General features: G+C 48.1%; 1 protein-coding gene and 1 long non-coding RNA gene across 2 annotated transcripts in view; both read left to right on the top strand.

Moving 5' to 3' along the window:
- The window catches only part of UBE2H (ubiquitin conjugating enzyme E2 H), a 65709-nt gene that overhangs the window by 28430 nt on the left and 15500 nt on the right, over window positions 1–21779 (top strand). Inside the window, exons 2-3 of the mRNA XM_081927488.1 lie at window positions 8597–8673; window positions 10545–10619. Coding sequence (XP_081783614.1) covers window positions 8597–8673; window positions 10545–10619 — 152 coding nt within the window. The remainder of the gene's footprint in view (window positions 1–8596; window positions 8674–10544; window positions 10620–21779) is intronic.
- LOC309378879 lies at window positions 5282–6227 on the top strand. The gene is made up of 2 exons (XR_014172241.1): window positions 5282–5421; window positions 5780–6227. It is a non-coding gene; the product is annotated as an uncharacterized lncRNA (long non-coding RNA).

Genomic DNA, 21779 nt, shown 5'->3' on the forward strand with positions numbered 1-21779 from the left:
TGTTACTGGGGAATTCAGTATGCAGATTCAGTCTGTTTTTGATATCTCCTACCTTGGACAAAATGTACTTTGGTTTCGAGCCTGCAGAAGTTCAGCTCCCCTGGGATCACACAAACAGACACACGCTTTTCTCCCTGATGTTTCCTTAAAAAACTATTTCTGCATGCATGCGTTTGTGCCAGTTCTTTCACTATTGGGATTCTCCTACCTGCTAAGAATGAGGAAATTTCTCTGAGTTGGTCAGTTTTTGCAAAAGGGGAAAATGCCCAGAATATCCTGCTGCTCCCACTGAAGCTGTCCCTTGTCCAAGACTGTGTTGGAAGTGGGATGTTGGGTGTACACAGTTGCCCTGAGGCCATTGGCACTGTTCTCTGGATGAGCAAGCAAGTGGCATATTACAAGGCTGAACCAACTCCCCTGGAGCTGTTGCTCAGGACCAGAGAGGCATCGGTTCTCCAGGATTAGGACAATGTCCAGGTCTAAATTCAGAATGGAAAACAGTGTGCTAAAAGCTTGCAGGAAACCTAGTCTTAATTGTACAAATCTCCTGTTTAGCGCTTAAGATACAGTGGTATGAAATGTCTTTAATGCTGTTTTTTTATTATTTTTAACCAAGGCTGGCAGAATGAATCGACTCTTAATCTTCCAGCACTTGACAGAGCTGAACAAATATTTCAAAATCCATTACATATCTTAGCAGCTAGGTATCTGGGATTTTCCCAGTTCTGGATTTATGCCTTTAACCTGCACTTAGGACTCTCGCTTGGATGAAGTTAAGCCTTAGAATGTTTGAACTGCTGGTTTTTGGCACGCTGGTTTCGACTTTCCTCGTGGGTTCGGGTAGGAAAGGGAACAGAATCACGTTGGCTCAGTCAGATAGTGCTGTGCGCAATCAGATTTGCCATTTTTTGTATGTTGTGTTATTACCATGGTTGCCTGTGGACTGCCGCGGGCCCTTATGGAAAGACAGTTTATAAATAGAGAAGGAGAGCTTTGTATTGCTCTCGCTGGCTCGGTGGTACAGTGTGGTGGAAGAGAGTAAAATGCAGTTTGCTGTAAGTTTTTGGTGTGTATCTGTCAGAGAGAGTCATTCAGAGGCCCACACCCCAGGAAGTCTGCTGGTAGCAAGGACTTGGGTGGGCTCTGCCAAGCTAGTAGAAATTACCTTATTTTTCGCTCTATAACACGCACCCGACCATAACACGCACATAGTTTTTAGAGGAGGAAAATCCATAGGCATGCCACCCGTAGGCATTCCCTCCATAACACGCACAGACATTTCCCCTTACTTTCTAGGAGGAAAAAAGTGAGTGTTATGGTGCAAAAAATACGGTATTTGCTGTATCAAACCTCTTGTCAGTGAAAGCTACTCCCTTCAGTGGGGAAGTGGCCATAGCTCATTGACACTTCACTTACTTTGCATGCTGAGAATCCGGGAATCTCAGACAAATTGAAAGAGATTTGGTAGCAGGGCTAGGGAAGACTGCTGGTGTGACTATTAATAGAATTCCACATAGATCATAGGTGGGAAACATTTATGGCTCCGCAGACCCAGTCCTTAGCTTTCCTCCCTGCCCCCTTCTTTAGGGCTGCCATCACACCCACAGTACGTGGACCAGCAACCACTTGGGGGAGCCACCTTATTGCTACTGGTAGGAAAGATGCCCTGGCTTCAGTGCCAGCACTGTGACTTGCTGTGCAATTTGCCACTGCCTGTCTGTCTCCGGTGCTCAGAAGTTTTTGTGTCGCTTACTCTATTTTTCCTGCTTCCCTGGCTGCAGGGCTTGATGACCCCATGATCTGATCCAGCAAACCCAACGCAGTTTCAGTTTCTGAGCTTTTTCGTACAGTTTCTGAGCTTTTTGGAGTTGGGCAGTCTGGAGCCAGTATGAACACACCTTGTGTTGAATTGGACTGTTGAGCCTTCTCGCCCTCTTCTCTGATGGGCAGTGGCACTCTAAGGCCTTCTGCAAAAAAATAAAAATAAAATTCTCAGCTCTGCTACCTGAGAACTTTTAAACTGCAAGTACCACAGATGCATACGGGACGTGGGTGGCACTGTGGGTTAAACACAGCCTAGGACTTCCCGATCAGAAGGTTGGTGGTTTGAATCCCCGTGACGGGGTGAGCTTCCGTTGCTCGGTCCCTGCTCCTGCCAACCTAGCAGTTCGAAAGTACGTCAAAGTGCAAGTAGATAAATAGGTACCGCTCCGGCGGGAAGGTAAACGGCGTTTCCATGCGCTGCTCTGGTTCTCCAGAAGCGGCTTAGTCCTGCTGGCCACATGACCCAGAAGCTGTATGCTGGCTCCCTCAGCCAATAAAGCGAGCTGAGCGCCGCAACCCCAGAGTCGGCCACGACTGGACCTAATGGTCAGGGGTCCCTTTACCTTTACCACATATACATAGCTTATGCACTCCCACTGAACTGTGGCTCCTCACCTGAGGCTGAGTCTTGTGCTGACTCCAGCATGATGGAAATGGTATTTGAACCCACTGCTCCATGGATGCAAGCTTGGGGCAGCGACCCTAAATAAGGCACTGTGGCATAGGAGCCGAGTGCTTAGTATAATAGAGTCTTGCAAGAACTGGGGCGAGGAGGCCTGCGTTTTCATTTTAAGTTGTGGGTCAGTTTCATGGGGTTCTGTTCAAAAGATGTTGGGGTACAGGGTCCCTTGGGCACTAAGTACATGTGCTGGGCTTTTGAGGACGCTAGCTCCAGGAACATAGAGCAGGGCACACGGCTCCCCCCCTTAAAAAGATAAAGGGACCCCTGACCATTAGGTCCAGTCGTGGCTGACTCTGGGGTTGCGGCGCTCTTCTCGCTCTATTGGCCAAGGGAGCCGGCATACAGCTTCCGGGTCATGTGGCCAGCATGACTAAGCCGCTTGTGGCGAACCAGAGCAGCGCATGGAAACGCCATTTACCTTCCCGCCGGAGTGGTACCTATTTATCTACTTGCACTTTGACGTGCTTTCGAACTGCTAGGTTGGCAGGAGCAGGGACTGAGCAATGGGAGCTCACTCCGTCGCGGGGATTCGAACCGCCGACCTTCTGATCAGCAAGCCCTAGGCTCTGTGGTTTAACCCACAGCGCCACCCGCTGCCTCCCCCCCCCACTTAGGAATGCACAAAAATACAGCGCTCTGGTCTTCCCCTTTAGTTGCCTTTGCTTCAGCTACCGGAAGCCAGCCTGTGTCAAGTCTTACAGCACTTCTGCGGAATGCACTTTTGCATTCTCTCTCCATTCCTCCCCCCGTCCCCTGCAAGATAAAAAAAGGGGGGGGGGAATCATCTCAAAGAAACAGAAATCAGCAGCTGCCTTCTCTGAAAATAACACGTCTATTGTCTCATGGATTGCTTCAGATTTGGCATGATCTGTACTTTCGGAAAAGTCTCTTTCAACAGGTTATTTGAGGGCAAAGGAATTTCTTATACTTGTAAGCTTAATTCTTCCTAGCTCAGCTTAACTGCTGCTTTCTCCTGCAGACCCTTTACCCGTGGGGTGGGGGGAGCTGTGTACTTCTCATTTTTTTTTCTTTGTGTGTTAAGGGATCAGTTTGCTGGGGGTTTTGATAGGCCTCTGGTAGAAATCTCAGCAGGCGGTGAAGTGCATTTGCTGTGGGCACCACAGTTCAAGAAGGACAAACTGACAAACTGGAACGTGTCCAGAGGAGGGCAACCAAAATGGTTCAAGGCCTGGAAACGATGCCTTATGAGGAACGGCTAAGGGAGCTGGGCATGTTTAGCCTGGAGAAGAGGAGGTTAAGGCGTGATATGATAGCCATGTTCAAATATATAAAAGGATGTCACATAGAGGAGGGAGAAAGGTTGTTTTCTGCTGCTCCAGAGAAGCGGACACGGAGCAATGGATCCAAACTACAAGAAAGAAGATTCCACCTAAACCTTAGGAAGAACTTCCTGACAGTAAGAGCTGTTTGACAGTGGAATTTGCTGCCAAGGAGTGTGGTGGAGTCTCCTTCTTTGGAGGTCTTTAAGCAGAGGCTTGACAACCATATGTCAGGAGTGCTCTGATGGTGTTTCCTGCTTGGCAGGGGGTTGGACTCGATGGCCCTTGGGGTCTCTTCCAACTCTATGATTCTATGATTCTAACGTAATGTAGAAGTCATGTCTTGTAATCCGAAGAGAGAACAATGTACACAGCAGCCTCATGGCGCTTTCATCGCTTTGAGCACCTTCCTCCTTGGCCCTCTTCTTTCTAGATCGGAGGAAGAATGAGACAGGGCCTTTTCCTGCTCCCTCATCTAACCACTTGGGAAAGCAGTGGGGACCAGCCTCTTCCCAGCCTGGGAGAAGAGCAGAGCATCTTTTCTCCGCTGGTCGTTGCAAGGCTTTGTGGGTGAAAATCCTATCCTGAGTTGCATCTGCAAATGGTTGAGGAGCTGTGAGGACTCTGGAGCCCAGATTGTAGAACTTGGTTGCATCTTGTGGTTTGTTGGGCTCGTGGTTTGTCTCACCTCAAGCGCATTGCAAGCTGTAACCATGGTCTGCCTTGCCATGCATCGTTTGTTAGGAAGAACAACCCTGGGCCTGGGTTCGCGTATACTGCTAAGCCATACTGTGGCTTATCTTCTGGTAGCGCTTCAGGAGTGGGCGAGGAGCAAAGCTTATAAATAAACTGGCCACAGTTTTCTCACTGTTCTAGCTATTTGCACTAAGCACAGTGAGAAGAACGGACCTCGGGAACGAATTAAGTACTTAACCCGAGGTACCACAGTGGTACCTCTGGTTGCGAACGGGATCCGTTCCAGAGGCTCATTCGTAACATGAGAAGAGCGCAACCCGCAGCAGCGCATCTGCGCATGTGCGGGTTGCGATTTGCCGCTTCTGCACATGCGTGTGATGTCATTTTGCGTTTCTGCGCATGCGCGAGCGGCAAAACCCGGAAGTAACCCTTTCCGGTACTTGCGGGTCACCGCGGGACGTAACCTGAAAGAACGTAACATGAAGCAAATGTAACACAGGTATGACTGTATATTAGATATTTTGCAAGGGGTAATGTTCTGGGTGTTTATGTTCCTGCAGTGCATTGTAAACACGGACTTTGATCAATAGTGTAAAATGCTTCTCATTGGGGGGGGGGGCGTTAGTGCTTTGCTTCTCACTGGCAGTCTCTCATCTAACCCTCATCTCAAAAAGAAAAAGAAAAAGGGTTCATTGGAACAACATTCCATGTGGCACAGAGGACTGCAGCTGCAATAGGGGAATATCAGAGTTTCACGCACACATGCATGAACACACACATCCATGCATAAGTTTAGCTTCTACTCGCACAAGCATGCTTTGAGCCATAGTTATGACATCCGGCTTGCAGTTGTGCGGGGCCTGGTATCGCTTGCCCCTCGTCCACAGCAGAGCAAAACTTTTCCCAAGGTCAAGAGACGGTGGCTTACAATCTACAGTGGTGCCCCGCAAGACGAACGCCTCGCAAGACGAAAAACCCGCTAGACGAAAGGGTTTTCCGTTTTGGAGGCGCTTCGCAAAACGAATTCCCCTATGGGGTTGCTTCGCAAGACGAAAAAAATCTTGCATCCCCCCGCGGGTTTTTTCCGCTTTTTCCGCCCTTTTCTTAAGCCGCTAAGCCGCTTATCAGCTGTTCCGCTGATAAGCCGCTTAACAGCTGATCGCTGGAAGCCGCTTGACAGCTGTAGCGCTAATCCGCTAAGCTGTCAATGGGCTTGCTTCACAAGACGAAAAAACTGCTAGACGAAGAGAATCGCGGAACGAATTCTTTTCGTCTAGCGAGGCACCACTGTAGTCAGAATTCATCTGGAGTCTCTTCTTTGCTTCTCTTCCAAGAGCCGTACGTAGATCTTCTCCTGCCGGCAAATATTTGCACAGGCTTTTTTGCATCCTTCCGACGGCATCAGAATCCTGGCTGCGTTACGTTGTGCAGACACATTTCTCGGAACAATGTTTGGCAGAGGTGGTGTGGAGAGCTAGAACAGGTTTGGGTGGGAGAGTCGAGCAACGCCACAGAGCTGTTTGCACTAAGGCTGCCTCGTACGAGCACGTTTCCCCCGAGTGGCTGAAGCAACCTAGTCAGATGGGCAGCAAATAAATAAATTATTATTATTATTCTCTAAAGCTCTGAGATTGGAGTAAATCTGCACTCTGATCAGTCTGTTGGTTTTTGTTGGGACATTTGACTTGTGTCTGAATTTCCACTTTCTCCAGATTTGAGTAGTGCTTTCTTAAGCGGACCAAATGGACACCTTTTAGAAGGAGTTGGGGCAGAACTGAAGTCGCACACCCTAACCTGGCCCAGAACCATCTTGTGGTTTTATTTCAAGCTCCTGCAGCGAGTAAGAGATCACACAGAGAAGCTGTGCAACATTTGATTACCTTCCTCTCCTCCCCTTTTTAAGAATATCAGTTAATAACTTAGGTATGGGCAGGCAGGCTGGTGAGAATTATTGTGGCCTACCAGCTTTGATTATTGGTTTAAGGCTTGCTTATGCTGTAGCCAGTTGTTTCTCAAGACTCAGGGCAGTGGGCATTTTATTACTATTATCATTCTAACCATTAAAGCACAATATTAAAAAAACCAACAATTTAAAGTAATGTGTACAAGGATCAGATGCAAAGGATGACTGGATAGTTGGTTTTCTTTCAGAGCGCTGAAAGTTGTATGGCGTGTTTTGGGTGTTCGGGATTTCTTGGCTAAACGGTGTGTTGCCAAAGGTGACTTCTGGTCTTTGCATTTAAAGCATTTCCTTTCATTGCCTTTCTGCAGAAAGCTCAGATATACCTGCACAGTAAGAGAGATAGCATAATGTGGTCTCTTCCTTCAAATTCCACCCGCCTTTCCCACGAATGAATGGGCAGTAAAATGGCAAATATAATTCATTGTGAACAGGAGTAAGGCGATGCATGCTGGGGCAATAAATAAATGAATGAATCTTTATTTCACTGGTGGTGATTGACCAGGGATCATAGTGGAGAGTTTGATGAAGTTGTCGGCCCAGTGTTCAGCAGCTTTCAAAAGGGGAAATTCCATACTGGGGATCATCAGGAAGGAAATTAAAATAAACCTACAGGTACCGTAATGCTGTTACACAGATCTGTTGGAATACAGATCCCATTTGGAATCCTGTGCGCAGTTCTGGTCAGCTTCTTGAAAAAGGTTTGGAAAAGAGACAACCAAATGACTTCTCCGCAAAGAAAGCTTGAAGCGTAGGAGATTCTTTAGTTTTAGAGAAAATGCGAGTAAGAGGTGACATGATAGAATCTTGTAAAATTATGCATGGCATGGAGAAAGTGAATACAGTGGTAAAAAGGTAAAGGGACCCCTGACCATTAGGTCCAGTCATGACCGACTGCGGTTGCGGCGCTCATCTCTCTTTATTGGCCAAGGGAACTGGCGTACAGCTTCCAGGTCATGCGGCCAGCATGGCAGCAGCTTCTGGCGAACCAGAGCAGCGCACAGAAACGCCGTTTACCTTCCCGCCGGAGTGGTACCTATTTATCTACTTGCACTTTGTGCTTTCGAACTGCTAGGTTGGCAGAAGCTGGGACCGAGCAACGGGAGCTCACCCCGTCGCAGGGATTCGAACCGCCAACCTTCTGATCGGCAAGTCCTAGGCTCTGTGGTTTAACCCACAGCACCACCCGCATCCCTGAATATAGTGGTACCTCGGGTTAAGAACTTAATTCGTTCTGGAGGTCCGTTCTTAACCTGAAACTGTTCTTAACCTAGAGCACCACTTTAGCTAATGGGGCCTACTGCTGCCGCCGCGCTGCTACTGCGCAATTTCTGTTCTCATCCTGAAGGGAAGTTCTTAACCCAAGGTACTATTTCTGGGTTAGCGGAGTCTGTAACCTGAAGCGTCTGTAACCTGAGATACCACTGTAGAGAAAAGCTTCTCTCCCCACCCTTTCGTAGCACTGGGAACTTGTGGGCACCTAGAGAAGCTGAATGTTGGAAAATTCAGGACAGATAAAAAATAAAGTGCTGGTTCACACAGCACATAGTTAAAACTATGGGATTTGCTCATGCGGGAGACAGTGATGGCCATCAACTTGGAATGGCTTGAAAAGTGGATTGGACAAATTCATGGAGAGGGCTAATGACGGTTGCTAGCCGTGATGGCTTTGCTTGGCCACGATTTGAGGCAGCAGATCTGAAGACCAGTTGTTGGAAATCACAGGAGGGGAAATCACGGGGTCCTACTTGCGAGTTTCCCACAGGCATCTGGTTGGCCACTATGAGGACAGGATTCTGGACTAGACGGTCCACTGGCCTGATCCAGCAGACTCCTCCGATCTTAAAGCTCTCGATACAGAAATGAAGCCAAAGCTAGAATCTGTAACCTGAAGTCATTTACGGATTTCAAGCCTTTATAGCCTGAACTGTGTTTCACCTGTGTTGTCTGGCCAGGTACTTTGGGTCTGCTTAAACCACGGCAAACAGCCTCAGACGTATTTTGAATGGGCTTCATTTATGAGAGGATTATTTCAGATTTGCCGGTAAAGGAATTCTAACAATCTGCTGTTCCCGGGGTGCCAGGGTTCTCGAGAGGCAGGTTTGATAAGCCTTGCGCACGTGACAAACATTTCCTTGACTTGCGTGCACTTAGTATTGAAAGTAAACATGAAGTCACCATCCTAGGAGGACTCAACGAATTTGTAGTGAAGTTCTATGGACCACAAGGAAGTAAGTATGCAAATATCCCCCACCATTTGTGATACTTAAGCTGTTGTTGTTTTTAAAGCACTTTCTACATAATTTGTTGATTTGGCAGGAAATTGTACCACTGAGAAGAAAGGAAGGGGTTTGGGTGGGCTTTTTCGGTTTTTTCCTGTTCCTTTTTTTTACAAAAATGCCCATCTCCTGTGCCTCTCATGAAACATGTCCTGTCTTACTGTGAGGCTGGGGCTAACACTTTGGCACCTGCGAGTGCAGGGGTGCCCTTCCAGACTTTGCCTGGCACCTACAAAAGCCACCAGGTTCCCATTCCTTCTGCTCGCTGCTCTGGTCACCATGAGGTGGCAAGGGTGGTTTACTCCCCAGCCACCTCGGAAAAGTACACAGAACCGGAAGAGGAAGCTGAAAGAATTATACCTTTCCCCCACTTTCCTTTTTTTTTTTTTATAAAATGATATTTATTGAAATTTTACAGACAAAACGAAATTACAGAATAAGAAAAGAAAAAATAAGAATAAAAAAGTACAAAAATACAAGGAAAAAATGCAAAATACATAAAAAAAAATTAAAAACAAATCAATCTTTTCATGTCTTATATTTCATTTACTTGTTTCCTGACCTCCTCACACCTCCCTTTTTTGTATTCCAGTTCACATGGTTAATTCAGCAAATCCTTTCCCTCTTTGTTTTTATCTTAATTCTATATCTTTCCCCCACTTTTCAAAGCTCAGGTTAGCACTAGAGCTGTTGGATGGAAGGCAGAGTGACCAAGAAGATGGCGGGGAATAATAATAATAATAATAATAATAATAATAATAATAATAATAATAATTTATTTGTACCCTGCCTATCTGGCTGGGTTTCCCCAGCCACTCTGGGTGGCTTCCACAAAGACCAAAGACACACTAAGATGTCACACATTAAAAACTTCCCTGAACAGGGCTACCTTCAGATGTCTTCTAAACGTCAGGTAGTTATTTTTCTCTTTGACATCTGATGGGAGGGCGTTCCACAGGGCAGGCGCCACTACCGAGAAGGCCCTCTGCCTGGTTCCCTGTAACCTCACTTCTCACAATGAGGCAACCGTCAGAAGGCCCTCGGAGCTGGACCTCAGCGTCCGGGCAGATGCTGGGAAGGGAAGGAAACTGGGACTTAAGGTGGAAGAGGAAAAGGAAACAGTTGAGGAAAGGAGAGAAAATTGGATGAAAGAGAGATGGGGCACCTGCACGCACTTTGGACCAAGTAGAATGGATCCTCTTAAAATGGCATACTATTTTCTCCAGAGGTTCCCTGCTGCCACCTCCCATCAAATCACAGGTCACCTCTAGCTCCACTGACCAAACCCTAAGAATCATGGATCTGGGGCACCGATCCTTATGGATTCTCATAAGTGATCCCCTCAAAAGCACCATCAAATCGTAGGTCACCTCTGCATACACATTTGTGTTCTGTGATCTGCTGGTGGCTTGGCTTTCACAATCCTTTGTCAAAATCATGAGGATCCATTGCTGTGGATCAATATTTTTATGATGCTAGCAAGCACCAAAACTGATCTTTGTTGTGTAGTCCATCACTGTAAGCTTTCATTTGAAGGTGAGTTTTGGGAGGACCCTTTGTAAATACGGAAATTCACAAGGCTCTGTATTAGGTTTTTACCCAGGCCCCTTGGAAAAGCCAAGTATTTGTGTGTGTGTATGGCCATCAAATATAGGGTAGTCCAAAAAGCTGAAGGCACAGTGCCATTGGGAAGGTCTCCTGCAAAAGCACCATTGGAAGCAAATGGGTCCTTTATGTGCCTTTATGGTTAAGAATGCAAACCATGCTTGAAGATGTTTGTTCAAGTTTGTGCAGCTAACACCGTGTTCCTTCCCTGAATGCAGCACCGTACGAAGGTGGCGTGTGGAAAGTTAGAGTGGACCTTCCTGACAAATACCCCTTCAAATCCCCATCTATAGGTAATGGATTCAAATTTTTACCATTTTTCTTGCTTGTTTAACTCCTAGGAATTGCACAGCCCTTTCCAAATTATCGGTAACTCTCTGGCAAGGTTGCTGCTGTTGTTTAAGTAAAGAGGTCTGAACAATGTCTGAACAATGGTCAGATGTTCCAGAGCTTGGACCCATCCATCCAGGAGCTGAGAGAACGAACCTCAGGTCTCTAGACTACAAGCTTCATATATGTAGCTGATGTGCCCTCATCTTTGATCTTCTCCCTGCACTCCTTCTACTCACCCCTGCCTCTCTGCATTTGAGCAACACCAGGAAGCTCCAGACTAAGAAATTGGAAGTGGCATTTAGCACTACTAGTCCCCGCAAAACACACACACACACACCATCAGAACGGTGCAGGTGTGTTGACTGGTCCATGCGTCTGAGCAGGACAATCAGTCCATGTGCAGTCCGCACAGCTGGCTTTCTGCAGTGAACATGGCATCGTCCAGTGAGAGGGGAAAGCACCTCTGTAGGCCTGAGAACTAGAAGCTTGTATTTTTGGGAACCATGCATTTTTCTCCAAATGGATGCAGGAGATATTGTCGCCCTGACTAACCAGGCTCTCTTAAAGGTAAAGGGACCCCTGACCATTAGGTCCAGTCATGGACAACTCTGGGGTTGCGGCGCTCATCTTGCTTTATTGGCTGAGGGAGCCGACGTCCAGCTTCCGGGTCATGTGGCCAGCAGGACTAAGCCGCTTCTGGCGAACCAGAGCAGCGCACGGAAACGCCGTTTACCTTCCCGCCGGAGTGGTACCTATTTATCTACTTGCACTTTGACGTGCTTTCGAACTGCTAGGTTGGCAGGAGCAGGGACAGAGCAACGGGAGCTCACCCTGTTGCGGGGATTTGAACCACCGACCTTCTGATTGGCAGGTCCTAGGCTGTGTGGTTTAACCCACAGCGCCACCCAGATCCCAACCAGGCTCTCTTAAGTATTGCCAAAGTTGAAAGCTCAGTGGCTCTATGCTCGCTGAGGATGGGGTTGCTTCCTTGTGGTAAATGATACAGGTGTTAAAAGTATATGGTGTTTGTCTCGCTCTCCCCCAAGGGTCTTTATTCTTCCCTACAAAATTCTACTCATTGTGACCAAAATAAGAGCCCATAGAATTCAGGGCAGGGCACAGTGTGGTTATTTCTCTCCACCCCCCATCACTTGGGAGAGAGCTTTCCTCCACCCTCCTTGGTGCCCCCCACTGCCAGACCTCCTGTATGAGTCATCAGCTCTTGCGTACTTGAGTGGGAGAAGGCAATATGATGATATGTGGGTGCCACCTACAGGACAGGAGGGCACAACAGATTGGAAGCCGGGGTGACCAGGCAGTGAGAAGGCTCACCCCCCTCCCCTTATTGAAAGTAAAGGAGTTCATCTAAGGACACAAGTGGGCCACAGGCTAAATCTTCTCTCGGTCCACAGTGACACAGCACCTGAGCATCTACGAATTCTCACCCTGGGTTCTGTGTCTTGGTCGGTCCCATTAGAGCAGGCACCCCCAACCTGGGGCCCTGCAGATGTTTTGGCCTACAACTCCCATGATCCCTAGCTAACAGGGCCAGTGGTCAGGGATGATGGGAATTGTAGTCCAAAACATCTGGAGGGCCGAAGGCTTGGGGTGCCTGCATTAGGGTACAACAGAGCACTGGGACTTGCCTTCATTGTTTTCTTAGCAGGTGCAACTTTGAGTATGGGACAAACCCATGTTTACAGTTTCCAAGCAGTGGGTTTTGTTGCTAAACTTCAGTTTTAAAACATGAAGTTGGGAGGCCGCAGTGAATTGCGGCAAAGTCTCGACATGCTTTTCCTGGAGTTTTGAAAAGGGAGGTGCCGTCTCAGCAGTGACTGTGCATTTCCACTTAAGGGCAGGTTTATATGTCAACCCACAGAGGTGCTTATGAGGACTCTTCCATCTAGGGAACGGGAGACGCTTGAGGGAGAAGCGGTGTGGAGACGTCATGCGTCTCTTCAAGATGCTTGGACAAGACAGGCGGCCTCCTCTTCCAGCCCAACATCCTTGTTTGAGTCAGCAGGCCGTGGCTGTTTTCATTACTTAAAATAGACCTTTGCATAGTGTATCTGCATTCTATTTTCAGTGCGCTTTGCTTCTTCCCTAATTTGCTTTTCAAGTACTGTCAGCCCACTTAACACACGGCGTTCTCTGGGGCGGGCCCAGGCTTGCGTCCTCAGCCAACTCAAGTGACGCCACTTGGGAGAAAAACCCACCTAGGGTGGAGCTGGGTTTGTGCAGCTACAGGAAAGCCGGCCACACATCTGCCTGTTAAGAAACCCAGCGATGCATTTGCTGAACGGAAATGTGTACAAATGCCAGATTTTTAGTAGCACTCGGAACTAAGCGCTCAAGTAGATAGAATCATAGAATTGTAGAGTTGGAAGGGACCGCAGGAACATCTAGTCCAACCCTCTGCATTGCAGGAATCTCAGCTAAAGCGTCCATGACAGATGGCCATCCAACCTCTGCTTAAAAACCTCCCAGGAAGGAGATTCCACCACATCCCAAGGGAGTCCGTTCTACTGTCAAACAGCTCTTACTGTCAGAAAGGTCTTCCTGATGTTGAGTCAGAATCTCTGTTCTTGTAACTTGAAGCTATTGGTTTGAGTCCTAGAATCATGGAATCATAGAGTTGGAAGAGACCCCAAGGGCCATCGAGTCCAACCCCCTGCCAAGCAGGAAACACCATCAGAGCACTCCTGACATATGGTTGTCAAGCCTCTGCTTCAAGACCTCCAAAGAAGGAGACTCCACCACACTCCTTGGCAGCAAATTCCACTGTCGAACAGCTCTTACTGTCAGGAAGTTCTTCCTAATGCTTAGGTGGAATCTTCTTTCTTGTAGTTTGGGTCCATTGCTCCGTGTCCGCTTCTCTGGAGCAGCAGAAAACAACCTTTCTCCCTCCTCTATGTGACATCCTTTTATATATTTGAACATGGCTATCATATCACCCCTTAACCTCCTCTTCTCCAGGCTAAACATGCCCAGCTCCCTTAGCCGTTCCTCATAGGGCATCATTTCTGAAGCAGGAGAAAACAAGCTTGCTCCATCTTCCATGTGACAGCCCTTTGGATATTTGAAGATAGCTTTCATAGCTCCTCTCAGTCTTCTCTTTTCCAGGCTAAACATCCCCAGCTCCCTCAGTTGTTCCTCGTTAGGCTTGGTTTCCAGACACCTGATCTTCCAGCTTGTCAACATCCTTCATAAACTGTGGTGCCCAGAATTGGACACAGTATTCCAGGTGTGGTCTGACCAAGGCAAAATAGAGTGGGTCTATTGCTTCCCTTAAGAGACGTGGGTGGCGCTGTGGGTTAAACCACTGAGCCTAAGGCTTGCTGATCAGAAGGTCGGCGGTTCGAATCCCCGCCACGGGGTGAGCTCCCGTTGCTCAGTCCCTGCTCCTGCCAACCTAGCAGTTCAAAAGCACGTCAAAGTGCAAGTAGATAAATAGGTACCACTCTGGCAGGAAGGTAAACGGCGTTTCCGTGCGCTGCTCTGGTTCGCCAGAAGCGGCTTAGTCATGCTGGCCACATGACCCAGAAGCTGTATGCCGGCTCCCTCGGCCAATAAAGCGAGATGAGCGCCACAACCCCAGAGTCAGCCACGACTGGACCTAATGGTCAGGGGTCCCTTGACCTTTTCAACAGCTGCTAAAAACATCTTTGCCTGGACAAACCTCCCCTGACATTTAGAACACTGATGTGTGCTTTAATCTGTTTTTAGTTTATTGCCAATTTGAATTTTTGGAATGCTTTAGCCGTTTTTGCTGATGAATTGTTTTCTTCCTTTTGCAAACTACTTTGAGTGTTTCCACGCAGTGTATAGATTTGACAAAAAGATTTGACAAAAGGAGGAAATAAAATGAAAATGAGGTGCAATTCCCCCCCCCCCGGAGGCTCACCTGGTGCCCACGCCAATGTTGTTACAGCACCAGACAAAAGTCTTAAATTTTTTCCCCTTGAGCTGATCTATTTATTGCAATATAGGGACAGTTGAGTGGAAAATTCCCAAGATTCTGCAGAGTCACACCTGTAAAGTGCCTGCTAAAAGGTAAAGGCGGTTCGAATCCCCGCGACGGGGTGAGTTCCCGTTGCTCAGTCCCTGCTCCTGCCAACCTAGCAGTTCGAAAGCACATCAAAGTGCAAGTAGATAAGTAGGTACCGCTCCAGCGGGAAGGTAAACGGCGTTTCCATGTGCTGCTCTGGTTTGCCAGAAGCGGCTTAGTCATGCTGGCCACATGACCCGGAAGCTGTACGCCGGCTCCCTCGGCCAATAAAACGAGATGAGCACCGCAACCTCAGAGTTGACTGCGACTGGTCAGGGGTCCCTTTACCTTTTATTACTTCGCTTGATCTGGACGCTAGACTTCACTTAGAAACAAGCTGGGCATCCGAGCCTTGAAATATTTGGACAAGAATGAGGGCAACTTCTTCTTTTCCCTCAAATGTTTGCCGTTTTGTACGCATGTGGCAGGCACTTTACAGGGGTGACTCTGCAGAATCTTGGGAATTTTCCACTCAGCTGTCCCCATCTCACATCCAGTTTCTGAGTTGTTGGCACCTACAGCTCAGTATGTCTCGCACATCTGCAGGAGACTAAAGGATCTCCCCAAGCCTTTAGCTCCTGACAGAACCTGCATCTCAGTATTCTTGCCACGTTCTTCCCAACAAACACAAATGGTAGTTCGGCAACCTAAATGGAGAGGTGATTCACATCTCTCTGTGGTAAGGGCAGCCTGCACAGTTACCCTCCTTTGGAATTCCACTGTCTTTGGAATTGCTTCTCTACCAACTTTAGCAAACCCAGGCTAGGGAACCAATTGATGTGTGTAACTGTCAGTTTGCTCTTTTTAGGTGGGTTTTCAGGGGTCAGCAAATTTCTTCAGCAGGGGGCTGGTTCACTGTCCCTCAGACCTTATCTTGAAATAAGACTGTATTTTGAAGGGGGGGACACAAATTCCTATGCCCCACAAATAACCCAGAGATGCATTTTAAATAAAAGCACACATTCTACTCATGTAAAAACACCAGGCAGACCCCACAAATAACCCAGAGATGCATTTTAAGTAAAAGCACACATTCTACTCATGTAAAAACACCAGGCAGACTCCACAAATAACCCAGAGATGCATTTTAAGTAAAAGCACACATTCTACTCATGTAAAAACACCAGGCAGGCCCCACAAATAACCCAGAGATGCATTTTAAATAAAAGGACACATTCTACTCATGTAAAAACACAGATTCCCGGACCGTCGGTGGACCGGATTTAGAAGGCGATTGGGCTGGATCCGGCCCCCAGGCCTTAGTTTGCCTACCCATAGTTTAATTACAGGAATTGCCCAAGGGAGAGCATTTGTGGTTCATTTCCCTCTGCTGATCTTCCTGCTATTCACTTGGTCTGGCTTTTTAAAGAACCTGTAGTCTTGGCTTTTCTTGCTTTCCATAAACATACCTGTAGAAGTAGCCGGATAAGAGCACCAGAAACAAGCCTTAGTAAAAAGGCAGTGGTGAGATGCAACCTCGTTCTTTAAGGAATCCAGCTCCCATACTGCCCCCCTCTCCCTCCCCCCCCTTCTGGCACCATCAGGGCAGCTGAAGGAACATCGTGCCCCGAGGGAGAAATCAAGACGATGCCGTAGCAGCTTTTTCCAAACAAGTTGTCTTCTCCATTCCATTGTAGCATTTTTAAGCAATTCTTACCATTGTAGTAATCTTACGTAAACCTCAGCTTTGTGAGGTCTGCCTGAAAAGGGGTATATAAATACTCTAAACAGAATAAATAACAAGGAGGGAAGTCTTCCTTGGGGCTGGACTCAGGAATAATAATAATAATAATAATAATAATAATAATAATAATAATAATTTGTTATTTATACCCCGCCCATCTGGCCTAGTTTCACCAGGCACTCTGGGCGGCTTCCAACAGAACACCAAAATACAATAACCTGTTAAACATTAAAAGCTTCCCTAAACAGGGCTGCCTTCAGATGTCTTCTAAAAGTCTGGTACAGTGGTACCTCGGGTTACATACGCTTCAGGTTACATACGCTTCAGGATGAGAACATAAAATGTGCTCCGGTGGCGCGGCAGAAGCAGGAGGCCCCATTAGCTAAAGTGGTGCTTCAGGTTAAGAACAATTCAGGTTAAGAATGGACCTCTGGAACGAATTAAGTACTTAACCCGAGGTACCACTGTACTATACTATTTTTTTAAAAAAATAATAATGTGAGAGCAGCTCTGTGGGAAGCAGCAGAGCCCGTGTATGAAGGCACTGAGAAGTTGCGCCCAGAGCAACAGGTGGCGTTGAAAGCCTGTGTTAAGAGAAGCTGCCAGAGGGTTTAGCTAGGCCAGAGAATAAGATTGTAAGAACAGCCTTGCTGGGTTAAGGCCAGTGACTCATCTAGTAAAGGTAAAGGTAAAGGGACCCCTGACCATTAGGTCCAGTCATGACCGACTCTGGGATTGCGGTGCTCATCTCGCTTTACTGGCCGAGGAAGCCGGCGTACAGCTTCCGGGTCATGTGGCCAGCATGACTAAGCTGCTTCTGGCAAACCAGAGCAGCGCATGGAAACGCCGTTTGCCTTCCCGCCAGAGTGGTACCTATTTATCTACTTGCACTTTGACGTGCTTTTGAACTGCTAGGTTGGCAGGAGCAGGGACCGAGCAACGGGAGCTCAGCCCGTTGTGGGGATTTGAACCGCCAACCTTCTGATAGGCAAGTCCTAGGCTCTGTGGTTTAACCCATCTCATCTAGTACAGCATTCTATTCTCATAGCCCAAACAACACTAGCAGAAGTTGAGCACATCTGCACCCCTTCTATTTGTGATGCCCAGCAGCTAGCATCCAGAGGCTTCTCTAGCCTCCCTAAGTGATGGTAGAACATAGACATTGTGGCTCGTAGATGTTAGGGACGAGAGAGAGGAGCCAAGACCCTCCAGAGTGGCAAGGCCAGGGAAGTGGTCCCAGATGTGTTGCAGCCAAGAGGAGGAAGAGGTGGCAGTGAGGAGCAAGGATGCAGGATTCCTCTTGGAGGGTTTCATAAGAGAAGGGAGGGACGCCGAGCAGCGATGGCTGCAGGCAAGATTCAGTGCCTGAGGAGGAGAGGGCAAAAGCTACAGCTGACTACAACCCCCATCACCCTCGGCCATGCTTGCTGCTGTGGCTGATGGGCTTTGGAGTCCTAACATCGAGTGGGGCTGCAGAATCCCCAGCCCTGGTTGATGGCTATAAACCAGCGTTTCCCAAATTGGGTTTTTTCTTTTTGATCCTCTGTTCCAAGCATCCTATCACCCCTGGGAGCCACGAGGGGAGCTATTAGTGCTCTGTTTTCAAAAATTCTTAGTAGCTTCATCCTTTCGTTTTTGAATACATTTCTTGCTCTAAAAATAAACTTTGCCAGGTTATGATCTAGAAACGTGATCAGAGCTCGTACCGAGTGACTGTCTTGATATAAGTACTCTATGGCAACTATGTCAGATGTTTTTACCACCCCTGGTAAAATACCATTTAAAATGGACAAAAGGTGCTTCATGCGATCCATCCCAGCACGTGGGCCCAACGGCTTTGGATAATTAACGAGCTTTTGAGGCATTAGAACCAAGTTCCATCCTTTTTTTTTACACAAAGCTAGCCGATCCTGCGGTGAATTCACATCAGTGTTTAGGGTCACCGTCTTGCTTCTATCTGCGGTTTTTGGAGATGCCCTGGAAGGACTCTGATGGGGCATGGCCGTGGATGGCATAGTTTCTTTGATCACGCTCGGAGTTGTTTTCTCAGATAGGCGCTTAGATTTTGTCTTAGATGTGCCCGCTTTGCATGTCTCTCTAACTCCTCGTGAGTTGGCTTTATTTGCTCCAGTTGTGTCAGGAGATGATAATAGATTAAAAAGTTTGAATTACTATTTGTGGTGAATTATCCTGGACATCCTTAAATTTGTAATGTTTTTGGATGTGAGGGCGATCTGGCTGCGACATCGGTCACCCCATTAATCGCCAAGGTTGATTCGTCTGATCTGGCTGGCTAGGCGGGTTTCCCATTCCCCCGCTCCATGTGCATCCCTCCCGAAGCTGCGCGCTCGGTGGACGAGGACGACTGTCCCAGATAGAAGGAGTGTACTGTTCTTCGGTCAAGGGTATACGATAGCTGCGCTCCCCTGCTAGAACCTCCAAAACAAGCTCAAGGTCCATTTGTAGGAGAACGTAGGGTAGTCAAGCCAAACTTGGGTTTCCGGGTGGTTTTTTTTGGACTACAACTCCCATCATCCCTAATGAGCAAAAGGGATGATGGGAACTGTAGTCTGAAAAACAGTCAGATACCCAACGCTGATATAAGCGGCGGGGTTGCCACCCTTCTTTGCAGAAGGGCAGGTGGTGACAGAGGGGCCTTGTGACGTAGAAGAACTTCCTTGGGGAATTGTGGCCCCTGCGGCTCAGGTGTCTCCCCCTCTTATCTTCACCGCCTTCAGTAGCGTGCCACATTCATTGCCTGAAGCCATTGGCCTCCATGCAGGACTGCCTCTGGTTCCAGCGTCGCTGCCTGGACGGCTTGCCCTTCTGCAAGCTTGGCTTTGTGCCTCTCCTTGCACTTCTCAGACACTCGGCAGAGTCGCCTGCCTGCCTCTCAGAGCCTCTCTCTCTCCCTCCATACGGATTCTATAAAAAGATCCTTTTATTTATTTTTCAAAAGAGCTCTGATAACGGAGGAGGTTGGGAGGCTGGTGGCCAGGAAGAGGGACAGCGGCGGCATGAGGCTCTGTCTAGACTCCCTGAACCAGCCCGCGCTGCTCAGCACCTCATTAAGAGAGGCGCCACCAGCTTTTCAGCAAGGGAACCCAAGGTAATCGGGCAGAAAAAGGTGGCAGGTCTCCGTGGTGACGAGATGCTAATTGCTTCCCAGGCATTGCTGCTGCTAATTACTGTTTGCGCTGCAAATGCCTGTCATTGTGATGGGCAGCTTGTCAAGTGGAGGTGTCCATTGAGAGCTTTGGGAGTGAGTGCACCTCTGCAGAAACGCACATTCTCCCACCCCATACACACTTCACAGGTTCTGTGTGGGGGCAGATCCAGCATCTAGTTGGTGCTGGAGGGCTGGTTTTGCCCTTGGCACAACAGCGCCCCCCCAAGGGTAGCAGTTCCCTTGGCAGCCACCCCACGGAATTCCTGGGATGGAGAGCTACCTTCCCTGATTGATCCCAGCCGTTGAAGACTGAAGCTTTTTTCTCCTTGGTCACTCTGCGTAACCAAGGGTTTTAAATGCGTATAAATGCATATAAATATGTTGTTGTTTAGTCGTTTAATTGTGTCCGACTCTTCGTGACCCCCCTGCACCAGAGCACGCCAGGCATTCCTGTCTTCCATGGCCTCCCGCAGTTTGGTCAAACTCATGCTGGTCGCTTCGAGAACACTGTCCCACCATCTCGTCCTCAGTCGTCCCCTTCTCCTTGTGACCTCCATCTTTCCCAACATCAGGGTCTTTTCCAGGGAGTCTTATCTTCTCATGAGGTGGCCAAAGTCTTGGAGCCTCAGCTTCAGGATCTGTCCTTCCAGTGAGCACTCAGGGCTGATTTCCTTCAGAATGGAACAGTTTGATCTTCTTGCAGTCCATGGGACTCTCAAGAGTCTCCTCCAGCACCAGAATTCAAAAGCATCCATTCTTCGGCGATCAGCCTTCTTTATCAGCTCTCACTTCCATACATCACTACTGGGAAAACCATAGCTTTAACTATACGGACCTTTGTTGGCAAGGTGATGTCTCTGCTTTTTAAGATGCTGTCTAGGTTTGTCATTGCTTTTCTCCCAAGAACCAGGCGTCTTTTAATTTTGTGGCCGCTGTCACCATCTGCAGTGATCATGGAGCCCACGAAAGTAAAATCTCTCACTGCCTCCATTTCTTCCCCTTCTATATTACCAGGGACTGTCCCGGGGCGATTTAAATGCCCCAGACGGCTTTTGAAGGCAGGCGGGGGGAGCAAAGACTTTTGCCCCCCGCCAGCCTTCAGAAGAGGTCCAGGACCTCTTCTGAAGGCCAGCAGGGGGCGAAAGTCTTTGTCCCCCCTGCCTGCCTTCCCGGGGGCTTTTAAATCGCCCCGGGACTGTCCCTGGGCGATTTAAAAGCCCCCGGACAGCTTTTGAAGGCAGGAGGTCCAGGACCTCTTCATTTTAAAATTGCCCCGGACAGCCTCCGCTGTCCCAGGGTTTTTTAGAATGCTGGCGGGCGGCAGCGAAGCCTTCGCTGCCGCCCGCCAGCATTTTAAAAAACCCCGGGACATTCTCCGCTGTCCCGGGGCGATTTTAAAGCCTTCGCTGCCGCCCGCCAGCATTTTAAAAAACCCCGGGACAGTGGAGGCTGTCCGGGGCGATCTTAAAATGCTGGCGGGCGGCAGCGCTGTCGCCCGCCAGCATTTTAAAAAACCTCGGGACAGCGGAGAAGTCCTCTGCTGTCCCGGGGTTTTTTTAAAATGCTGGGGGTGGGAAGAAAAGCCCTTGTCCGCCCTCCCCCCCAGCCTTCAGAAGAGGTCGGGGGACAGACTGTCCCCGGACCTGGTCTGAAGGCGGTTTCCATAGGAACGCATTGATTGATTTTCAATGCATTCCTATGGGAAACCGTGCTTCGCAAGACGAAAAACTCGCAAGACGAAAGAACTTGCGGAACGAATTCATTTCGTCTTGCGAGGCACCACTGTATATCATTTCTACCAAAACCACAGTTTTCTTTTTCCAACATCTTTCTAACAATCCTTAATTTTACAATACTTTTGAAGATATACTTTAAATTTTTTCCAATCTTCTTCCACCGACTCTTCTCCCTGGTCTCAGATTCTGCCAGTCATTTCCGCCAGTTCCATGTAGTCCATCACCTTCCTCTGCCATTCTTCCCGGGTGGGTAAATCTTGTGTCTTCCAATACTTCACAATGAGTATTCTTGTTGCTGTTGTCGCATACATAAAAAAAGTTCTATCCTCCCTTCGCACCAATTGGCCGACCATGCCCAGGAGAAAGGCCTCTGGTTTCTTCTGAAAGGTATATTTAAATACCTTTTTCATTTCATTATAGATCATCTCCCAGAAGACCTTAATCTTAGGGCAATTTTTTATTTTTTAAGTCTTGAATAAATGG

Source organism: Podarcis melisellensis (assembly GCF_964234715.1).
Source record: "Podarcis melisellensis genome assembly, chromosome: 10".
NCBI classification, from domain to species: Eukaryota; Metazoa; Chordata; class Lepidosauria; order Squamata; family Lacertidae; genus Podarcis; species Podarcis melisellensis.